The 20,781-nt window shown below is 39.2% G+C and overlaps 1 protein-coding gene across 2 annotated transcripts in view; it reads right to left on the bottom strand.

Moving 5' to 3' along the window:
- Nucleotides 1-20,781, bottom strand: part of TNFAIP8 (TNF alpha induced protein 8) — a 347,393-nt gene that overhangs the window by 130,358 nt on the left and 196,254 nt on the right. Inside the window, exon 2 of one of the 2 annotated variants that reach the window (XM_053701592.1) lies at nt 10,244-10,304. The exons of the other annotated variant lie outside the window; for it this stretch is intronic. Within the exon in view, the coding sequence (XP_053557567.1) occupies nt 10,244-10,256 (13 nt within the window). The 5' untranslated portion in view covers nt 10,257-10,304. The remainder of the gene's footprint in view (nt 1-10,243; nt 10,305-20,781) is intronic. 2 annotated transcript variants of the gene reach the window in all.

Raw genomic sequence — 20,781 nt, 5'->3', positions numbered from 1 at the left:
CGGAGGTGTTCTAGTTTAAATTTAAAAGCCAATATATCTGAATCTGTCTGAGGAGAAACCATTAGTAAGATTGCACCACTAGCAATAAAAACGATTAACCCCTTAATGCCCAAACCAGATTGACAGTAAGCCAACAAACCGGTTAAAAAACGTTCAGCACCTAGCCACAGCTGGTGTGGCCCTACCTGCCCTTAGGAACCAGATTTGTGGGGAAAAAGCTTCTTATAGGCCCTCAAACTGCAGCAGGACCCTCCATGAGAAACAGCCTGAACTTCTAGTCAAATATAACTGCGCATCTGAGGCGCGAAATTAGGCCTAAAGAAACACTCCAAAGTGTTTTAATATTAGCCATGTGGGTAACAACCCCTGAAAGAAACCCAAAGGAGCCTTCAAAGTGTCTCAAAAAAACAATATTTTCAATAAAAACCGTTTGCCTTGAAAGTAGTGTCAACCAGCATAAACTAGCACTGTTATATAAGCTTGAAATTCCATACTTAGTCTCTGAATACAGCTTACCCTTCCCTCATGGGGATATTATCAGTCTTCTCTAGCATTATCACAGTCTTCTCTAGCATTATCACAGTCGTCTCTAGCATTATCACAGTCGTCTCTAGCATTATCACAGTCGTCTCTAGCATTATCACAGTCTTCTCTAGCATTATCACAGTCTTCTCTAGCATTATCACAGTCTTCTCTAGCATTATCACAGTCTTCTCTAGCATTATCACAGTCTTCTCTAGCATTATCACAGTCTTCTCTAGCATTATCACAGTCTTCTCTAGCATTATCACAGTCTTCTCTAGCATTATCACAGTCTTCTCTAGCATTATCACAGTCTTCTCTAGCATTATCACAGTCTTCTCTAGCATTATCACAGTCTTCTCTAGCATTATCACAGTCTTCTCTAGCATTATCACAGTCTTCTCTAGCATTATCACAGTCTTCTCTAGCATTATCACAGTCTTCTCTAGCATTATCACAGTCTTCTCTAGCATTATCACAGTCTTCTCTAGCATTATCACAGTCTTCTCTAGCATTATCACAGTCTTCTCTAGCATTATCACAGTCTTGTCTAGAAAAAAAAAGACTGAACATAACTTATTGCAGCCTAACCTGCAAACCGTTCCCCCCAACTGAAGTTTTCTTGAACTCCTCAGTCCTTTGTGGGAACAGCAGTGGATTTTAGTTACAACATGCTAAAATCATCTTCCTCCCTGCAGAAATCTTTGTCTCCTTTCTGCTAGAGAGTAAATAGTACACACCGGTAGCATTTAAAATAACAAAATCTTGCTTGTAGAAAATAAAAACTACATTTTTTACCACATTCACTTTACCCTTCCGATTGCTTAGAGCCAGCAAAGAGAATGACTGGGGGTGGAGCTGGAGGGGGAGCTATATGGACAGCTCTGCTGTGTGCTCTCTTTGCCACTTTTTTTTTTTTTTAATATATTTTTATTGAGATTCGTTCAAAGGCATACAAGGCATATATGTCAACATAGATTTTACAAAGAAATGATTTTCACAGATTAAACCGATAATCCCTCAGTAATTTAAACAAAGTGTGATTATACGACAATGCATGCATAGCTGAAGTAACAAAATTAGTGCCAGTATATCTCTGTACCTTCAAGACAACCTAGAAGCCACTCTTGGGCCCCTTATGGCCATATAAACATAACTAATGAAGGCAACGTCTGAAAAGAAGGAGACCACTCTTGGGTTTCCATTCATGGATCTTTGTTTTCTGATTTTACATGGTATATAAACCAACAGGCTTCAGTATAAAAATAAGATTGCTTATGGATCTGCAAACACAATCTGAACAAAATCATAAATTTATATAGCTGAGACTAATAAGTTACACATATCACCACTGTGTAGGAAAGGCTATATCAGGGTAGCTAGAAAAAAGTATATATTTATATGAATATTGAATAGGCTTTAAATATTATACTGACAGAGAGATTCCCAATTCTATCAAAACTCAAAACATATGGTAGAGAAAAATCTATAGTCACTAAGGTGAGACTAGAGGGAGATAAATGATTGGGAGGTCACCTCAAGAGTGCCGCCAGTAATTTTAAGTGACAGAGGTGCAACTGGTATAGGGAATAGTTGTGAGTAATAATATATAATCTATATATAGTTCTGTGCAGGCTCCCCAGTTGCACATATACAAGAGGAGTGATTAGAAACCTAGCACCATAAGGTCAATCAGATATGTAGCCTATATCTGCTAATTAACATTGCAGCTGTATCCAAGTAGGAATATTCAGTAAATTGCAAGCAAGTTGGCTAGGGTGTTCTCACCTAGCTCCAGTATGTATTCACTTTATGTGTATAAATAGTGCCTTTAGCTCGGGTAGCTACTTAAATAAGGAAGCATATACATGGTGATAGGTATTAAATACTCCCAGCAGATTTAGGTGAAGATGGCCATAACCAACTAATACTAGGTAGCTATAACAGGAGTTTTAAACTATATATTAGTTTTGCTAGATATAGTGTAATCTTATAAAAGGAATTCACTATCTATCAAGTGCACATCTAAAGGACTAGCCCATACTGGTGAACTGTAACCTAAAATACAATATAATAACAACCTGTCATAAAGGAGAGGAGTACAGCTTTTGTGAAGTATAGTGTAGACACGAATGTATTATAGCTCTATTGATTTAGTTTAAGCCAGAAGAAGCAATAACAAGCTGCTTGTGAAAGAGCATCAGGATCTGTGAAACACATAAAACATATACGCAGAACTGTTATAACTAGGATATTCTAAATATACATGAAAAATCAATGGTTGGGGTATATAGGAATTTTCCAAACACTAGTAAAGTCACCGGCTAGAAAACTTCCTGGGTATGATAGACTATGTATAACTTTAGTAATGATGTTGGGATATCTCTAAGCGAGTGCAACGGTTACTTCATACTTCTTGAGGACTTATTATAGCAGTTCAGGATTTTGATAGCAAGTACCTTGATGGCTGGGGAAGTAGCATTGTATATGCTAAAGTGAGGGAGTTCTGCTACATATATCCTTCCCAGCCTACTTCACAGCAAATGGAGCTGAATGAGTCAATCTAGGAAACGTGTCCTGGGTGCAAAAGTCACCGGCTCCAAGCACCCAGTGTCATTGTGTGAATCGTCCCCACTACAATGTATGAGCGAGCCGCAGACAAGAACTTGCTCAGCATCAGTCCCGGAAAGCCCCCTGGGTCAAAAGGTTGGTAGGAAACATCAAAAGGCAAACCCGTCAGAGATGAACCAATATGCAGCTCCAGGCCGGTCTGAGAGGGATGACGGAGTGAGATTGTAAAAAATTCGGCCCTGTTGTAGTCACCATCGCGATCTGCATAGTCCCTGAGGCCAGTAGCCACTTCCAGCCATATAGGTGGTATCCTGCTTAGTGCCCAAGCTCCGGATCGCTGTGCTCGTACTCGTGGTAGTTTACTTTGAATTGCTTGGGCGACTGACTCGCCACCAATATCCGCTCTTCCAGCAGATACAGGACTAGAATATTCTCGGCCACATGACTCCTCACAGAATATCTCGTTATATTCGGGTTCCCCCTCCCGCTGCTCTGCGATCAACGTTGCATCTGTAGGTATTTGCCTGTGATCCGGGGATTGCATCACATTGGGTTTAGTAATCTTTCCCAACCGCTCCAGCTGCTTCCCTAGCTCCACCTTGAAATCTGCAAAGAGGGCCTGCAGCACTTGCTGGATTCCTCCATGTTAGACAGCGGCATAAACCAAGTATGCCGTATACCTCCTCTAATATGGTCTGCTGGGCTGAATTGTCGTAGGAGAAAAATATATAAGTCTGTTCCTCAGATGTTTAAATAAACTATTCCCCTCAGGGATGCTGTAAATTGTGTGGTAGTTAGGCAATAACCAGCGGATTGAATTGCACTAAATCACAGCCCAAGTTTTAAGCAGCCATCTTGGGTGATGGTCAGGCACGCCCCCCTAGTTCCAGAATGTTTATCGGAAGGAGGGCCTCCTCCTGAGTCCACGAACCCTGAGCCTTCAGGGAGTTCCAGACTGCACCCCAGCCCAGAAGGCTGGCATCTGTCGTTACTATAGTCCATTCTGGCCTGCAGAAACTCATTCCCTTGGACAGATGGACCCGAGATAGCCACCAGAGAAGAGAATCCCTGGTCTCTTGATCCAGATTTAGAAGAGGGGACAAATCTGTGTAATCCCCATTCCACTGATTGAGCATGCAAAGTTGCAGTGGTCTGAGATGTAGGCGGGCAAATGGAACTATGTCCATTGCCGCTACCATTAATCCGATTACCTCCATACACTGAGCCACTGACAGACGAGAAATGGAATAAAGAGCACGGCAGGGAGTTAGAAGTTTTGACAACCTGACCTCTGTCAGATAAATCTTCATTTCTACTGAATCTATCAGAGTTCCTAGGAAGGAAACTCTTGAGAGGTGAGAGAGAACTCTTTCTTTCGTTCACCTTCCACCCGTGAGACCTTAGGAATGCCAGAACAATGTCCGTATGGGACCTGGCGATTTGAAAAGTTGACGCCTGTATCAGGATGTCGTCTAGGTAAGGTGCTAATGCTATACCCCGTGGTCTTAGAACTGCCAGAAGGGACCCTAGAACCTTCGTAAAGATTCTTGGTTCCGTGGCTAACCCGAAGGGAAGAGCCACAAACTGGTAATGCCTGTCTAGGAAGGCAAAACTGAGAAACTGATGATGATCCCTGTATATCGGAATATGTAGATAAGCATCCTTTAAATCCACGGTAGTCATATATTGACCCTCCTGGATTATAGGTAGGATGGTTCGAATAGTCTGCATCTTGAAGGATGGGACCCTGAGAAATTTGTTTAGGATCTTGAGATCCAAGATTGGTCTGAAAGTTCCGTCTTTCTTAGGAACTATAAACAGATTTGAATAGAAGCCCTGCCCCTGTTCCTCCTTTGGAACTGGGTGGATCACTCCCATAACTAGTAGGTCTTGAACGCAATGTAAGAATGCCCCTCTCTTTATCTGGTTTGCAGATAATTGTGAGAGATGAAATCTCCCCTTTGGAGATGAAGCTTTGAAATCCAGAAGATATCCCTGGGAAACAATCTCCAGAGCCCAGGGATCCTGGAGGTCTCTTGCCCAAGCCTGGGCGAAGAGAGAAAGTCTACCCCCCACTAGATCCAGTCCCGGATCAGGGGCTACTCCTTCATGCTGTCTTAGAGGCAGCAGCAGCCTTTTTGGCCTGTTTCCCCTTGTTCCAAGCCTGGTTAGGTCTCCAGACTGGTTTGGACTGGGCAAAATTTCCCTCTTGTTTTGTAGAAGAAGAAGAAGAAGCTGCGCCACTCTTGAAGTTTCGAAAGGAACGAAAATTAGTCTGTTTGGTCCTTAATTTGTTGGACCTATCCTGGGGAAGGGCGTGGCCTTTTCCTCCAGTAATATCAGAAATGATCTCCTTCAGTCCAGGCCCAAATAGGGTCTGCCCTTTGAAGGGGATCTTGAGAAGTTTAGACTTTGAAGTGACATCAGCTGACCAGGATTTAAGCTATAGCGCCCTACGTGCCTGAATGGCAAAACCTGAATTTTTTAGCCGTTAGCTTGGTAAAATGAAAAACGGCGTCAGAAATAAATGAATTGGCTAACTTAAGAGCTTTAAGCCTGTCAAGGATATCATCCAACGGGGTCTCTACCTGTAAAGCCTCCTCCAGAGACTCGAACCAGAAAGCCGCTGCAGCAGTGACTGGGGCAATGCATGCAAGAGGCTGGAGAATAAAACCTTGTTGTATAAAGATTTTCTTAAGGAAACCCTCTAATTTCTTATCCATAGGATCTAGGAAAGCACAACTGTCCTCGACAGGGATAGTTGTACGCTTAGCTAGGGTAGAGACTGCTCCCTCCACCTTAGGGACCGTCTGCCACAAGTCCCGTGTAGCGGCATCTATAGGAAACATTTTCTTAAAAGCAGGAGTGGGAGAGAACGGCACACCTGGTCTATCCCATTCCTTAGTAATAATTTCTGAAAACCTCTTAGGGATTGGAAAAACATCAGTGTAAACAGGCACTGCAAAGTATTTGTCCATTTTACACAATTTCTCTGGGACTACAATGGTGTCACAGTCATCCAGAGTCGCTAAAACCTCCCTGAGCAACACACAGAGGTGTTCAAGCTTAAATTTAAATGCTGTCATTTCAGAGTTAGACTGAAGTAATGTCTTCCCTGAATCAGAAGTCACCCACAGATAGAAGCTCTCCTGCTTCAACTTCTGCACATTGTGAGGGTATATCAGACATAGCTACTAAAGCGTCAGAGAGCTCTGTATTTATTCTAGCCCCAGAGCTGTCTCGCTTTCCTTGTAACCCTGGCAGTTTGGACAATACCTCTGTGAGGGTATGATTCATAACTGCCGCCATGTCTTGTAAAGTAAACGCATTGGACGCGCTAGATGTACTTGGCGTCCCTTGAGCGGGAGTTATAGGTTCTGACACGTGGGGAGAGCTAGATGGCATAACCTCCCTTTTGTCAGTCTCAGAAACCTCAGGTGATAAATCTTTAAAAGCCATAATATGGTCTTTATAACTTATAGAAAGGTCAGTGCATTTGGTACACATTCTAAGAGAGGGTTCCACAATGTCTCCTAAACATAATGAACAAGGAGTTTCCTCTATGTCAGACATGTTTAACAGACTAGTAATGAGACCAGCAAGCTTGGAAAACACTTTAATAAATGTGAAAAAGCAATAATAAAAAACGGTACTGTGCCTTTAAGAGAAAAAAACTACCACATAAACTGCAAAACAGTGAAAAAAAATTAGTAAACTCTACAAAATTTTTACAGTGTGTATAAGGGACTAAAGCAGCATTGCACCCACTTGCAAATGGATGATTAACCCCTCAGGCCCAAAAACGAATTAGAAAAACATTAAACCTGTTAACAAACAGTCAAACACACTGCCACAGCTCTGCTGTGGCTCCTACTTGCCCTTAAAAACGATTTTTGCAGGAACAAAACCCTCTATAGAGGTCCTATAAGCCAGAGGACTCCTTCAGGGAAGCTGGATGTCTCCGACTGAAAACAAAAATAGGCACCTCCCACCATGCACTCAAAGTTAGAGGGCCTTAAAAAAAAGTACTCCTAGGAGTAATCTAACAAGCCATGTGTAAACTAGGCCCCAAATAAAGATTTATCACCCTCAGAGAAAAAACGTTTTTATTTATTAATCATGCAAACGTTTTTACACTAAGTAATATAGGTATTAACATGAATATTATCCCTTTTTGCAAGCATGATCCCAGTTGTTGTTAAATCACTGTATCAGGCTTACCTTAAATATACCAGGCACTGTCAGCATTTTCTAGACCTTATCTCTCTAGAAAAAAATATACTGAACATACCTCAAAGCAGGCAATCTGCAGACCGTCCCCCCAACTGAAGTTTTCTTTCCATACTCTTCAGTTATGTGTGAGAACAGCAATGGACCTTAGTTACAAACCGCTAAGATCATCAAACCTCCAGGCAGAAGTCTTATTCCAATTGGAGCCTGAGAGTAAAAAAAGTACAACGCCGGTACCGTTTAAAAATAAACTTTTGATTGAAGGTAAAAACTACACTAAGTCACCACATCTCTCTTGATACTTCCTTTCTTGTCGAGAGCTGCAAGAGAATGACTGGGGGTGGCATTTAGGGGAGGAGCTATATAGACAGCTCTGCTGTGGGTGTCCTCTTGCAGCTTCCTGTTGGGAAGGAGAATATCCCACAAGTAATGGATGAACACGTGGACTGGATACACCTTTGCAAGAGAAAGTAATGTTTCATTTTAGAAGCAAGACAATATTCCATAATTAATCCATCTTGTAATAATTTAAACAAATAAAAAAATACAAACTTTAGATTTAAACTTACAAACAGGTATGTCTAGACAAAATTTCATATTCCAAGCAACTTTAACAGTCTGTTATTTAACATTTGCTACAATTAGGATTCCCTATCGGACATTGAATATGAATCGATATGTGACAAATGCATTGCTCCTATGTTTTAGAGACTGAACAAGGATATTACAAAGCCATGACCTGTGAATAGAGATTAACCTTGTAAACGGAAGAGTTTTAGAAAACAAAAATATTCACAACTCGGACTGAAAATAAATGTATTAACCTATATCCAAAATGTGTGTGCATAGTTCATGTCTGCTTACAACTGAAGTTTCCTAAAATAGATCATACACCATGTTTCGTTGTTTTTCAGTTTTCACTGCAAAAATATTTATGATTTTCTCCGACAAAGTCTAAAGTGAAGAACACTAACCAGGGTTTATTTGAAACTGAAAATTCACCAAACATATTAATACTGATTTACAAAGGATCTTACAGTGACCTATATGTATAACTGCATTTTCTTTACTAAGTAAGGTACTTGATAATATACAGTACGGTAGTGATATTTTACCAATCTAAAAGGAATGTTACATTTGCCTTTCACTTCTTACATTCATCTTATGACACAAAGGTGCTACATCAAATTAATTATTTAATTAAAACTATTCAGACTTTGATCACAACAGATAGTTAAAGAGACATTAAACCTAAAAAGTGTATTTCATGATTCAGATAGAAGAAAACTATTTTGAACAACATAAGAAATAAGAAATAGCAATGCACACGGGTGAGCCAATCACACAAGGCATCTATATGCACCCACCAATCAGCAGCTACAGAGCCTCTAGATGTGCTTTTTAGCAAAGGATATCAAGAGAATGAAGCAAATTAGACAATAGAAGAATATTAGAAAGTTATTTAAAATGGCATGTTCTTTCTAAATCATGAAAGAAACAAATATGGGTTTCATGTCCCTTTAATTACATGTTTATATACATGTTTATAGCTACAAAAATACATGAGTGCATCTTTAAATACATTTTTATTTGCAGGTACAAATTTCTAGACCAACTACTCAAATCGCAATACTAACAATCTACTTAGTAGTCACATTTTAATACCCCCCACATGGTCAGAACAAAAACCTAGTTGTAGTTGTTTGCATGCTGTAATGTGTCTCCATATTTAACATATGTGTTCTATTACAGCTTCCATCGTAAAAGTGCTGTTTTACAAGGAGTGCTGTTTATACCAAAAACTGCAACAAGATATTTCATTTCATTATAGTATAAAGCACTTTTCTCTTGTATATTTAATATAAATGATTAATGGTCTAAGGTTTTTTTTTTGTGTGCCCTCAGACAAAATCAAGGAAACCATTAAGTAAATGGAGTAATCCCATGTGTAGCTCATGAATTCAGTTTTTGTTAATATTCAAAATCAATTTGGCTACACAAATATGTTACAAAACATAGATGAAAGCTGCAGTGTTAACACACAAAAGGAATATTGTGATTCAAAATAACAAAAAATAAAATATAGTACTGTAATCTTTATTTTTCTCCAAGTTAAAGGGATATGAAACCCAAAATCTTTCCTTTCATGATTCAGAGAGAAGTAAATTGGAAAGTTGTATCCTCTATTATCTAATTTGCCTCATATCCTTTGTTGAAAAAGCAGCCATGCATTACTGTGAGCTAGCTGAATGCGTTGGGTGATCCAATAACATGAGACATATATGTGCAGCCACCAATCAGCAGCTTAGCCTTCCAAGGTATCCTTTTGAACAAATGATACCAAGAGAACAAAAAAATTAGTAAATTGGAAATCTGAATCACAAAAGAAAAAGTGTGGGTTTTATGTCCCTTTAAGTAAACATGTTTTTACATTTGAAATATGAATGTAGTTTCATACTTTTGTGAACATGCATCTGTAAAGCAAAAACCATTACACAGGACACAGTACATGGTGGTGAGCTCATGTATTTTGCTAGAACTTTCTAATACTATACATATTACACACATATATATATATATATACACACACACACATCTCTCACTAGGCTTTCCAAACTTCACAAACCTATTTGCACAACTTGAGTAAAAAAAAGTGTGTGAAGTTTGGAAAGCCCAGTAAGTGCCTGCCTTTTGGGGGTGAGAAAGTCTCTGTCGACTTTTTCCCATTCAAAAACATTAGCAGCCACAAAAAAAATTGGAAGAAATATGAAGAATATACGAATATCATAAATCTGAATTTTATACCAAAACAATCAACATAATTTTACTATGATGTTTCTGTCTCATTTAATTTAGAAATATTGCTTGTAAGAAGGATTAAATAAAGACTTGAAATAATTGACAAAAAGGCTTTACTCACTTGATTTCATCATTGTTTCCAGTTTCGTGGCCTTGCTTTCTATTATCAGGTGGTCGTCTTGCTATCAAGAAAGAAAGGCACTTAAAGCTTTTTTTTTTTTTTCTTCTTTCTTTAAATTAAATTCTACAAATTTTCTGCTTGCTCTCAAATCCTCTACTCGCTTCTATTTCACAATTAATACTGGCTCCCACTAGAAAGAGATTCATCATATTTTTGCAACAGCAAACAGTGATTGTTATTTGATAAACACTATAAAGTAGTCCTACTTGTTATGCTGGGTGTACGATTTCATAATCTAGAGAATGATACCGCTCTACTTGTAACATTATAAGAAGCATTCATTCACATGTATATAGGAAACTAGATTACATATATCAAGGCATGAGAAATATATATGAAACAGGCACCAGACAGACATTTTAGTAGTCAGAGAAGAAATTACATATACATGAAGACAGGATAACGTAAAATGTTAGCAACCAAAAATAACATTTTTGAAACTGTGACTTTATGGCTCTGGAGCTATATTAAAAGAACTGAACTCAAAATTAAATGTTCATGATTCAGATAGAGCACACAATTGCCAACAGCTTTCCAATTTACATTCATTTCCTAAATATGCACAATATTTTATATGAACACTTTCTGAGGCACCATCTCCTACTGAGCATGTGCAAGATTCACAGAATATATGTATATGATTTTTATGATTGGCTAATTGCTGTCACATGATGCCAAGGAAAGGAAAATAAAACCAACTTTTCTTGAGTAGTAGATTTTTTTGTTTCTAAGTGCTTTTGTAATGTCTATTTATTATGTATTTGTTGATTATGCTATTAAATGAGTTTACTCGCTATTTAATAGTTTTCCTGACTTGTTGACTTCACAATGTATTATACTTGATCATATATGTAGGGAAATATTTCAGTACTTTTTTTTTCTGCAATTGATTGTTCAAAGTAAATGTGGACTGTTTGATGAACATTTACTTTATCTTGAATATAAATATAACATTTTAATTCAAATGCAGCATTAAAATTTTCAACTATTAACATCTCAATGCAGATTCTCATAGACTTTAAATCTATGTGCATCAATACTCAAAAGTTTACATTTAAATGTGTTCAGATGTAAATATTTAAAGTATTGCATAACCTTTGACAGGGATGGCCAACTAGCTTGGAAATGGCAAAACTAAAAATATGTGCTCTGTGGTCTTCTGGTGGGTGGCAAAAGGTGACCACTCAAAAGGAAAGGAGAACAGCAGAAAGAGGGTACCCTGGAACCTTACCTAACTGACACTTTAAGGAAATTATTAGTGTGTTTAATAGTCATAAATTTGTATGCACCCTTAAAGGGATACTAAACCCAAAATATTTCATGATTCAGAAAGAGCATGCCATTTTAAGCAACTTTCTAATTTACACCAATTATTTTTCTTTGTTATCTTTCTATCTTTTTTTAAAAAGCATGAATTTAAAATGAAGGACCTGGCCCATTTTAGGTTCAGCTCCCATTTAGCCACCAATAAGCAAGTATAACCCAGGTTCAGAAACAAAAATGCGCCGGCTCGTAATAGGAGTAAATTAGAAGGTTGCTTAAAATTGCATGCTCTATCTGAATCATTGGGTTTAGCATTACTTTAAATCTCATACATTTTTAAATCTACGGCCCCATCTTTTAGGAAGTTGGCCATCATTGAACTAGAACATATATGAATAAGGGAATCCATGAATAAAGAGTAATGTGAAATAGGATTTACATAGATATTCTTGTGTTGCACTTTTACACAAATAAAATTGGCGCCAAAAAAGCAAACTGTTCCTGCCGCTTGCATTAAAAAACAACTTATTTTTGTTAGACTTTTTTTTGTGTGTGCTGGCTCCTATCAGTAGTGATTACAAAAACCATATAATGGGAGAGCAAATACTCCTGGGTTAGTTCACTGTGGGGATAGGGTAACAAGTTGTAGCTACAGGTGTTTCATGGGCAGGGCAGGGCAGGAGGGGGAGGAGTCATGTGAGGGCAGGGCAGGAGGGGGTGGAGTCACACGAGGACCGAGGCAGGTCGTCCTGGCTAGGCAGTGTGGAATGTCATCTGTGTAAAACAACAGGGGCAGGAAGAAGTAATTCTTTACTTTTTTGCCCTCCTCTTCAGCTCAATGAGGGTGCAAAATAAAATGTTGGCCTTGCTCCCTTTCCAGAACAGCCCAATTTTATTTACAACAGATCTATAAAAAGTGATAAAATATACAGGAAAAAGAAAAAAAAATTCAGGGCTTCATTACGATATATATTTAAGTAGGCTAAAAGGAGTTCTTTCTTGCATATAAGAGTTCATGGTAATTAGTAGAAATACACATAACCTCATTACTTCTTTAAACCTATTTATAATTCACATTTACCATTAATAAAAGGTTAAATAATGTAACTCATATTCAAATAATAAGACTACAAGTTTAAAAGAAAGTAAAGGGTGCTATCAATAGTATTCATAAGACTTGGTGCTTTAGTTACTTCCTGGCAGAAATGTAGTTCATAAAGCACAGTTAGTGGAGAACATAATCAGGAAATAATTTGAACAAATGGGAATATTAAATGACCGGTCTTTATTTAAAAGCTGACATGGCTCTGAACGTTCATCTCCATATCCATAATCCATGAGCTATTTCAGTGTCCCAATAAATAAGTTTATTGTGTCAACAAGCTTCAATTAAATCTGATCATTTTATCCCTATGCCCATTTGGAGAGTGATCTCTATGCAAATTAAATCACACAGTTTATTTTGTAGGATTGTTTTACTTCTATTATTACCAAATATGAAATCAGCATGGAAATTTGTTTCTGCAACACTGCTTTTCAGTTTGTTTTTACTTCGATCTTACCCATTGTAACTTTTGTACCTTCTACATAGGGTAGGAGACTGATACATTTTTTTAGTCCTAATGTCATGAAGAATTCACTATGGCAGACATCCCAATCAGCAAAAACTAATTTCAGGGAGGTGACTTGACCCGCTACTGCACCGCCACCCCCCCCCCCCCCCCCCAGTTATATATTGGACACCTTGAAACCCTAAATAAGATAGAGACTTATCATTAAAGTAGCTTCCCACTAAAGTCACATTAAAAAAAAAAATTGCTTTATTGCACAACCACATACAACAGACCTATTTTCCAGTGATCGTACGCTTGTTGAATGCTTAAATATTTTAGAATACGAAGTTTAATTACGTGCAGTAAATAAGGTAAAATTTGTGTTTTATTTTATTAAAACCAGTGGGGGCTTTTTGGTTACTGGTGCATGCTTTGAGGGTTCTATAACGTCCCAGCAACTAAAGGCATTCCTTAAAGAAACACTTTTCCGGATTTGGGCCACATTGGATCATGGTACTAGGAGTTTCAGGGAGATTGCATTCCATTTGCTGGTATCAGGGAGCCGCTATTACAATCAGGGAGACTCCCTGAACTTCAGGGAGAGTTGGGATGTCTGCTATGGTTTTTACACTTTTTATACAAAAGTAGGGGAATATCTCAGTCTTCAGTACATTTGTTCATTTTTATTACATGCAATGTCATTACAACTAAAATACTGCAGCACCCATCAATATTTGTATTACATTTCATCCTGTGTAAAGTATTTATAAATAACACAAAACATTATAATATTACACTGCCCCTGTTCTGTAATATTTTCCTACCTGGTTACGTTTTCCTACCTACGCAACACTTACGGCCACACCTACGATAAACTTCAAAATACCCTTTGCACGTATGCGCTCACTGCCGCAGTCGGCAAATATTATAGAACACTGTGTGTGGCCACGCCTACAATAAACTTGCAAATACACTTGTGCACGCATGCGCTCACTGCTGCAGTCGGCGAATATTACAGAACACTGTTACGTCCACAATTTTGGCACTAGCTGGGGACATTCTGTATATTCAATATTATTATACCGATTTGTTTGATTAAAAAAATGAACGTATTTCAATAAAGAAGGCCTAATATAAATAGTTACAAACATTCCCTTTCATGATGAAACGCTAATACATTTTGAAACGATTTATTTTAGGTCTGCTTTATTGAAATAAAGAAATCGGTATAATAATATTGAATATACAGAATAAAGCATTTTTTGGCTGATGTCCCCAGCTAGTGCAAAGATTTGGACATACCGGTGTTCTGTAATATTTTCCAACTGCGGCAGTGAGCGCATGCGTGGACAAGTGTATTTGCAAGTTTATTGTAGGCGTGGCTGTAAGCGTTAGATAGGTAGGAAAACGTAACGCGGTAGGAAAATATTACAGAACACCCCCACCCAGCTGCATCATAAGGCCACCTGGCTGGCAACATTTTCTGTGGAGAACACAGTTAAATATGCTGTAACTACCATTTCTTTCCTAAGATATGGTGAGTCCATGGCTTGAGTAATTACTGTTGGGAATATCACTCCTGGCATGCAGAAGGAGGCAAAGAGCACCACAGTTAAACTGCTAAGTATCACTCCCTTACCCACAACCCCGTCATTCTCTTCGCCTTCGGTGCACGGAGGATGTGAAGTTTAGGTGCCTGAAGAAACATTTTGATTCATTCTACAAGCAAGTTTTAGGGTATAGCCGTATTCCACGTCATTCCTTGCAGTCAGGTAGTGATGGCTTTAAAGCAGTTAGGAACTTGTAAAGAGGTACTTACTGCATTTTCCTAACAATTGCTGCCCTAGTTTAGAAAGCTAGAGTTAGCTACTCTGTTATTTCTTTTTCAAAGTTCTATGTGAAGTACTGTGTCTTCTCATACCTTGTAACTGTCTACATGCCAGACAGCGGAACAGGTAGGTGCTTTTTATTCCAGTTTATGGAGACCGTGCACTTAAATTAAAAGACACTGCTTTTTTATTGGGACATAGATAATCCTGTTGTATGGGTTACACTGGGGCATGAAGCAGGCACTGTAGCATGTGTGAGACTAACATTTAAACTTCTAAAAAGAAAAGGGTAAAATGTTTTTATTAGGCTTTATTTTCTGACACATATTTACTTGATAAAACAATACAAGTTTAAACTGAAAATAAGGCTGCATTTTCTATTTCAGCAGCTTATTCCCCTTTGCTTTAAAATAAAACAAAGCAACATTTTAAACTGTCCGGTTATTTCTGGTAATCTGTGTACCAGGAAGTTATTTTTAGTGCCTCTCTGTTGCAGCAGTAATTTGAGCTCAGCAGTTGCGGTCACATGACCGGTTTAACTTTTTCCTCAGAAACGTTATGAAGTAGTTTTTCTCCATTTCTGGGTGATCCGGTCTCAATTGGTAGTGGTAAGGCACCTCAGATATTGAGGTGTGGGGTTGCCTGAGGGGTATTTTTGAACTTTATTTGATGTTTATTAAAAAAAAATAATAATAATAATAAATATATATATATATATATATATATATATATATATATATTTTTTTTTTTTTTAATTTTATTTTTTTTAACTTTTCTCACATAATTTTAGCTGGGGATCGATCCTAATTTGGGATAAAATTTAAAGTGTATTTTTTCCTTAGCTTATTTTAATTTAATATTAAAATCTTTGAAACTTATCTGTACAAGTTTATTTACTGTTTCACATGTCTGATATGGAGCAAGAGCCTGCTCTCATGAATTCATGCTTATGTTTAGATGCACAAATTGCAGCTCCTATGCAATTTTTGAGCCTAATGTCTCTCAGGATGATGCTGTTAAAATAATACCTCGGCTTTCTCCTGCTACGTGCCAAGCCTCAATGGTGTCACATGCAGTGCCCTGCAGTTCCTCTATAACTCCTAGTGGAGTTTATTTAAAAGCAGAAATTGCTGCCCAGGTATCTTCAGCCGTATCTGCGGCATTAGCTGCCATTCCCAGATTACAGGGAAAACGCAAGAGGAAATATAGAAATTCAGAAAGTAAGGTGCCTGTCCTCAGTTCTGCTTCCCAAGTTGCCCATTCTCATAAGTCTGATGAGGAATATATATCAGATTTAAGCTGGAACACCTTTGTGTATTGTTAAAGGAGGTTTTAGATACTTTAGATGACTCTGATACCCCTGTCGTCACTCCTAAGAAATCTAGTAAACGCAATCGTTTTTTTGATGAACCTTCCTCTTCTGAGGTTTTTCCTGAGCCAGACCCATGCTAGGGAGATTATCTCACAGGAATGGGAGAAACCAGGGGTGATTTTTTCCCCCGTCTCCCATTTTTAAGAAAATGTTTCCTTTTGATGTCTCCATTAAAGACCCTTGGTATATTGTACCCAAAGTTGAAGGGGCCATTTCCACTCAGGCTAAGATAACCACTATTCCTATTGAGGATAGCTGCTCTTTTAAGAACCCGATGGACAAGAAGCTGGAGGCTTATTTAAAAAAGATTTATGTTCATTAAGGTGTTCATTAAGGTGTCCAATGGCAACCTGCAGTGTGTATTGCCACTGTGACTAGTGCAGCATCTTATTGGTTCGACGCCTTGTCTGATTCTCTTCAAGTAGAGACTTCCTTGGATGAAATTCAAGATAGGATTAACGCTCTTAAGTTGGCAATTCCTTTATTGCAGATGCCATTTTACAGGTTGTTAGACTAACCCGCAGTGCGATATGGTTGAAATCCTCGTCTGCGGACGTTTCCTCTAAAGTCGAGCTTCTGGCGATTCCTTACAAGGGCAAAACCTTGTTTGGACCCGGTTTGGCAGAAATTATCTTTTCTACCTCAAGATAAGAACAATGGGCCTAAAGGACGTCAGAGTAATTTTCGTTCCTTTCGTAACTTTAGAGGAAAGTCTTCCCCTTCTTCTTCCAAGCAGGAGCAATCCAAGTAATCTTGGAAACCCAATCAGTCTTAGAACAAGGGGAAACAATAAAAGAAACCCGCAGCTGATTCCAAATCAGCATGAAGGGTTTGCCCCCAATTCAGGATTGGATCAGGTGCGGGCAGACTTTCTCACTTCTCTTAAGCTTGGATACGAGATGTCCAAGATCCCTGGACTGTGGATATAGTATCCCAGGGTTACAAATTGGAATTCAAGACTTTTCATCCTAGAGGCAGATTCCATCTCTCAAGTTTATCTGCAGACCAGATAAAGAGGCGTTCTTGAAATGTATACAACATCTTTCCTCCCTGGGAGTGATAGTTCCAGTGCAGGAACAGGGTCTCGGCTTCTACTCCAACCTATTTGTTGTTCCCAAAAAAGAGTGAACTTTTTGTCCCATTCTAGACTTGAAGTGTCTAAAAACGTTTCTCTAAGTTCCATCCTCCAAGATGGAGACAATTCTTCATTCTTCTTTTAGTACAAGAGGGTCAGTTCATGACAACCATAGATCTAAAAGATGCGTATCTTCATGTTCCTATTCACAGGGACCATCACAGATTCCTGAGATTTGACTTTCTGGACAAACATTTCCAGTTTGTGGCCCTTCCATTTGGTCTAGCCACAGCTCCCAGAATTTTTTCAAAGGTTCTGGGGGCTCTTTTGGCAGTGATCTGTTCTCAAGGAATTGCTGTGGCACCCTACCTGGACGACATATTGGTTCAGGTGCCATCTTTTCAACAAAATCTCACACAGACAGATTGTTGTCTTTTCTTCGTTCAAACGGATGGAATGCGAATCTGGAAAAAAGCTCCCTTTCCCCTGCTACAAGAGAAGTGTTCTTAGGGACCATAATAGATTCTCTATTGATGAAGATTTTTCTGACAGAGGTCAGGAAAAACAAAATAATTTCCTCTTGCCTCTCTCTTCAGGCTACTGCTCTTCCTTCAGTGGCTCAATGTATGGAGGTAATCGTTCTGATGGTGGCTTCCATGGACATCATTCCTTTTGCTCGATTCCATTTGAGAGCTCTCCAGTTGTGCATGCTCAGACAATGGAATGGCGACCATGCGGATCTATCTCAGGGAATAGAGTTAGAATAGACGTCAAGGGATTCTCTCCTGTGGTGGATTTCTCAGGGCACATGCTTTCGGAGACCTTTCTGGGTGATCGAGTCCACGGACACCAGCCTGCTGGGCAGCAGACTGGAACTCGTTAAAAGCTCAGGGCCTTTGGACTCGGGAGGAGTCTGACCTTCCCATCAACATCTTGGAGTTGAGGGCGTTTTACAATGCTCTATTGGCTTGGCCTTAGTTGTCCTCAACCCAGTTTATCAGGTTCCTGTCAGAGAACATAACCTCTGTGGCTTACATCAATCACCAGGGAGGAACTCAAGAGTTCCTTAGTCAGGAAGGAGATTACTCGGATTCTTCAGTGGGCAGAGACCCACAATTGCTGTCTGCCATCCACATTCTAGGAGTAGACAACTGGGAAGCGGATTTTCTGAGCAGACATACTTTTCATCCCGGGAAGTGGGAACTCCGTTCGGAGGTGTTTTCCAGCTTAGTCCTCAAATGGGGCGTGGAGGAGTTAGATCTGATGGCGTCCCATCAGAACACCAAGCTTCCAAGGTATGGTTCAAGGTCAAGAGATCCGCAGGCCGTTCTAATAGATGCTCTGGCGGTTCCTTGGGTTTTCAGGTTGGCATACCCGTTTCCTCTGTTTGCTCTCCTTCTACGAGCCATTGTTCGTATCAAAAAGGAGAGGGCGTCACTGATTTTAATAGCCCCTGCGTGCCCTCGCAGGATCTGGTTTGCAAATCTAGTGGAGATGTCATCTCTCCCACCTTGGAGACTACCTCTGAGGAAGGACCTCCTGATTCAGGGTCCCTTCCTTCATCCAAATCTCGTTTCTCTGAAGCGGACTGCTTGGAGATTGAACGCTTAATTCTGTTTAAGTGTGTTTTTTTCTGGGTCTGTCATTGAGACCATGATTCAGGCCCGCAAGCCTCATACTAGAAAGATTTACCATAAGATATGGCGTAAATATCTTTATTGGTGTGAATCCAAGGGCTTGTCTTGGAGGAGAATTAGAATTCCTAGAATTTTATCTTTTCTTCAGGAAGGCCTGGAGAAGAGATTGTCAGTCAGTACCCTGAAGGGTCAGATTTCTGCTTTATCAGTTTTACTACATAAATATTTGGCGGATGTGCCAGATGTGCAATCTTTGTGCCAGGACTTGGTCAAAATCAGGCCTGTCTTTAAGTCTGTTGCTCCTCCTTGGAGCCTTAACCTTGTTCTTAAAGTTTTACAGCTGGCTCCATCTGAGCCGTTGTATTCCATAGACATTAAGTTGTTATCTTGGAAGGTTTTGTTTCTTGTTGCTATCTCTTCTGCTCTAAGAATCTCGGAACTCTCAGCTCTGCAGTGCGATTTCCCCTGGTTCTTCGTACTAAGTTAGGTTTCCTTTCTAAGGTTGTTTCAAATAGAAATATTAATCAGGAAATTGTTGTTCCCACTCTGTATCCTAATCTTTCTTTCAAAGAACGTTTGTTACACAATTAGGATGTTGTACGTGCTCTTACATTGTACTAACAGACGACTAAAGATTTTTGCCAGTTCTCTGCCCTCTTTGTCTGTTTCTCTGGGAAACGTAAAGGTCAGAAAGCTACTGCTACTACTCTTTCTTTTTGGTTACGAACAGTGTTCCCTCTAATGCCAGTTTTGTGTGCGGCCCAGCAGTAAAACAGTTAATTAGGTAACCACACCCTGCAATTAGCAAACACTGCACAATGCAGATGACAAGGTATGGTTCTCTTGTTAACTTTCACTGCTGGGCTGCACACAAAACTGTCCTTAGAGGGAACACTGGTTACGAAGTATAATTTGTTTGGCTTATGAGACTGCTGGACAGCAGCGTCCTGAGAGGGTTACGGCTTATTCCACAAGAGCCGTTTCCTCTGCTTGGGCTTTAAAAAATTAAACTTCTGTGGAACAAATTTGCAAGGCTGCAACTTGGTCTTCTCTACATACTTTTTCCAAATTTTAGAAATGTGATACTTTTGCCTCGGCTGAGGCTTCTTTTGGGAGAAAGGTTCTTCAAGCGGTGGTGCCCTCTGTTTAGGACTGCCTGTCTTGTCCCTCCCTATTTATCCGTGTCCTCTAGCTTGGGTATTGGTTCCCAACAGTAATTACTCAAGCCGTGGACTCACCATATCTTAGGAAAGAAAAACAAAAATGTATGCTTACCTGATAAATGTATTTATTTCCAGATATGGCGAGTCCACAGCCCCATCCTTTATTTTAACACAGTGGTTCTTTTGACTATAACCTCAGGCACCTCTACGTCTTTTGTTACTTCTTTTTCTCCATTTCCCTTCAGTCAGTTTAACTGTGGTGCTTTTTGCCTCATCCTGCTGGCCAGGAGTGATTTTCCCAACAGTAAATTACTCAAGCCGTGGACTTGCCATATCCATAAATAAATAAATTTATTAAGTAAGCATAAAGTTTTTTTTTTTTTTATTGCCACTGCACCACATAGTTTACACCAGGGGTTTTCAAAGTCTTAGGCGGTGGGCCTCCCATTTGATATAATTTACAAAACAGAGCACCCCCCTCCCCAAATATATGCTACAATTTTCTTGAAGGAGAAAAAAAATAAAATATTTATTTTTTGTTTTAATTTTGGGAATTTACACAGCTTTCAAGAGCTAATTCTGCTCA

Source organism: Bombina bombina, chromosome 2 (genome assembly GCF_027579735.1).
Source record: "Bombina bombina isolate aBomBom1 chromosome 2, aBomBom1.pri, whole genome shotgun sequence".
In the NCBI taxonomy this organism is placed as follows: domain Eukaryota; kingdom Metazoa; phylum Chordata; class Amphibia; order Anura; family Bombinatoridae; genus Bombina; species Bombina bombina.
Note: the sequence above shows the minus strand (reverse complement) of the source record. Positions and strands in the feature narration are given on the sequence as shown.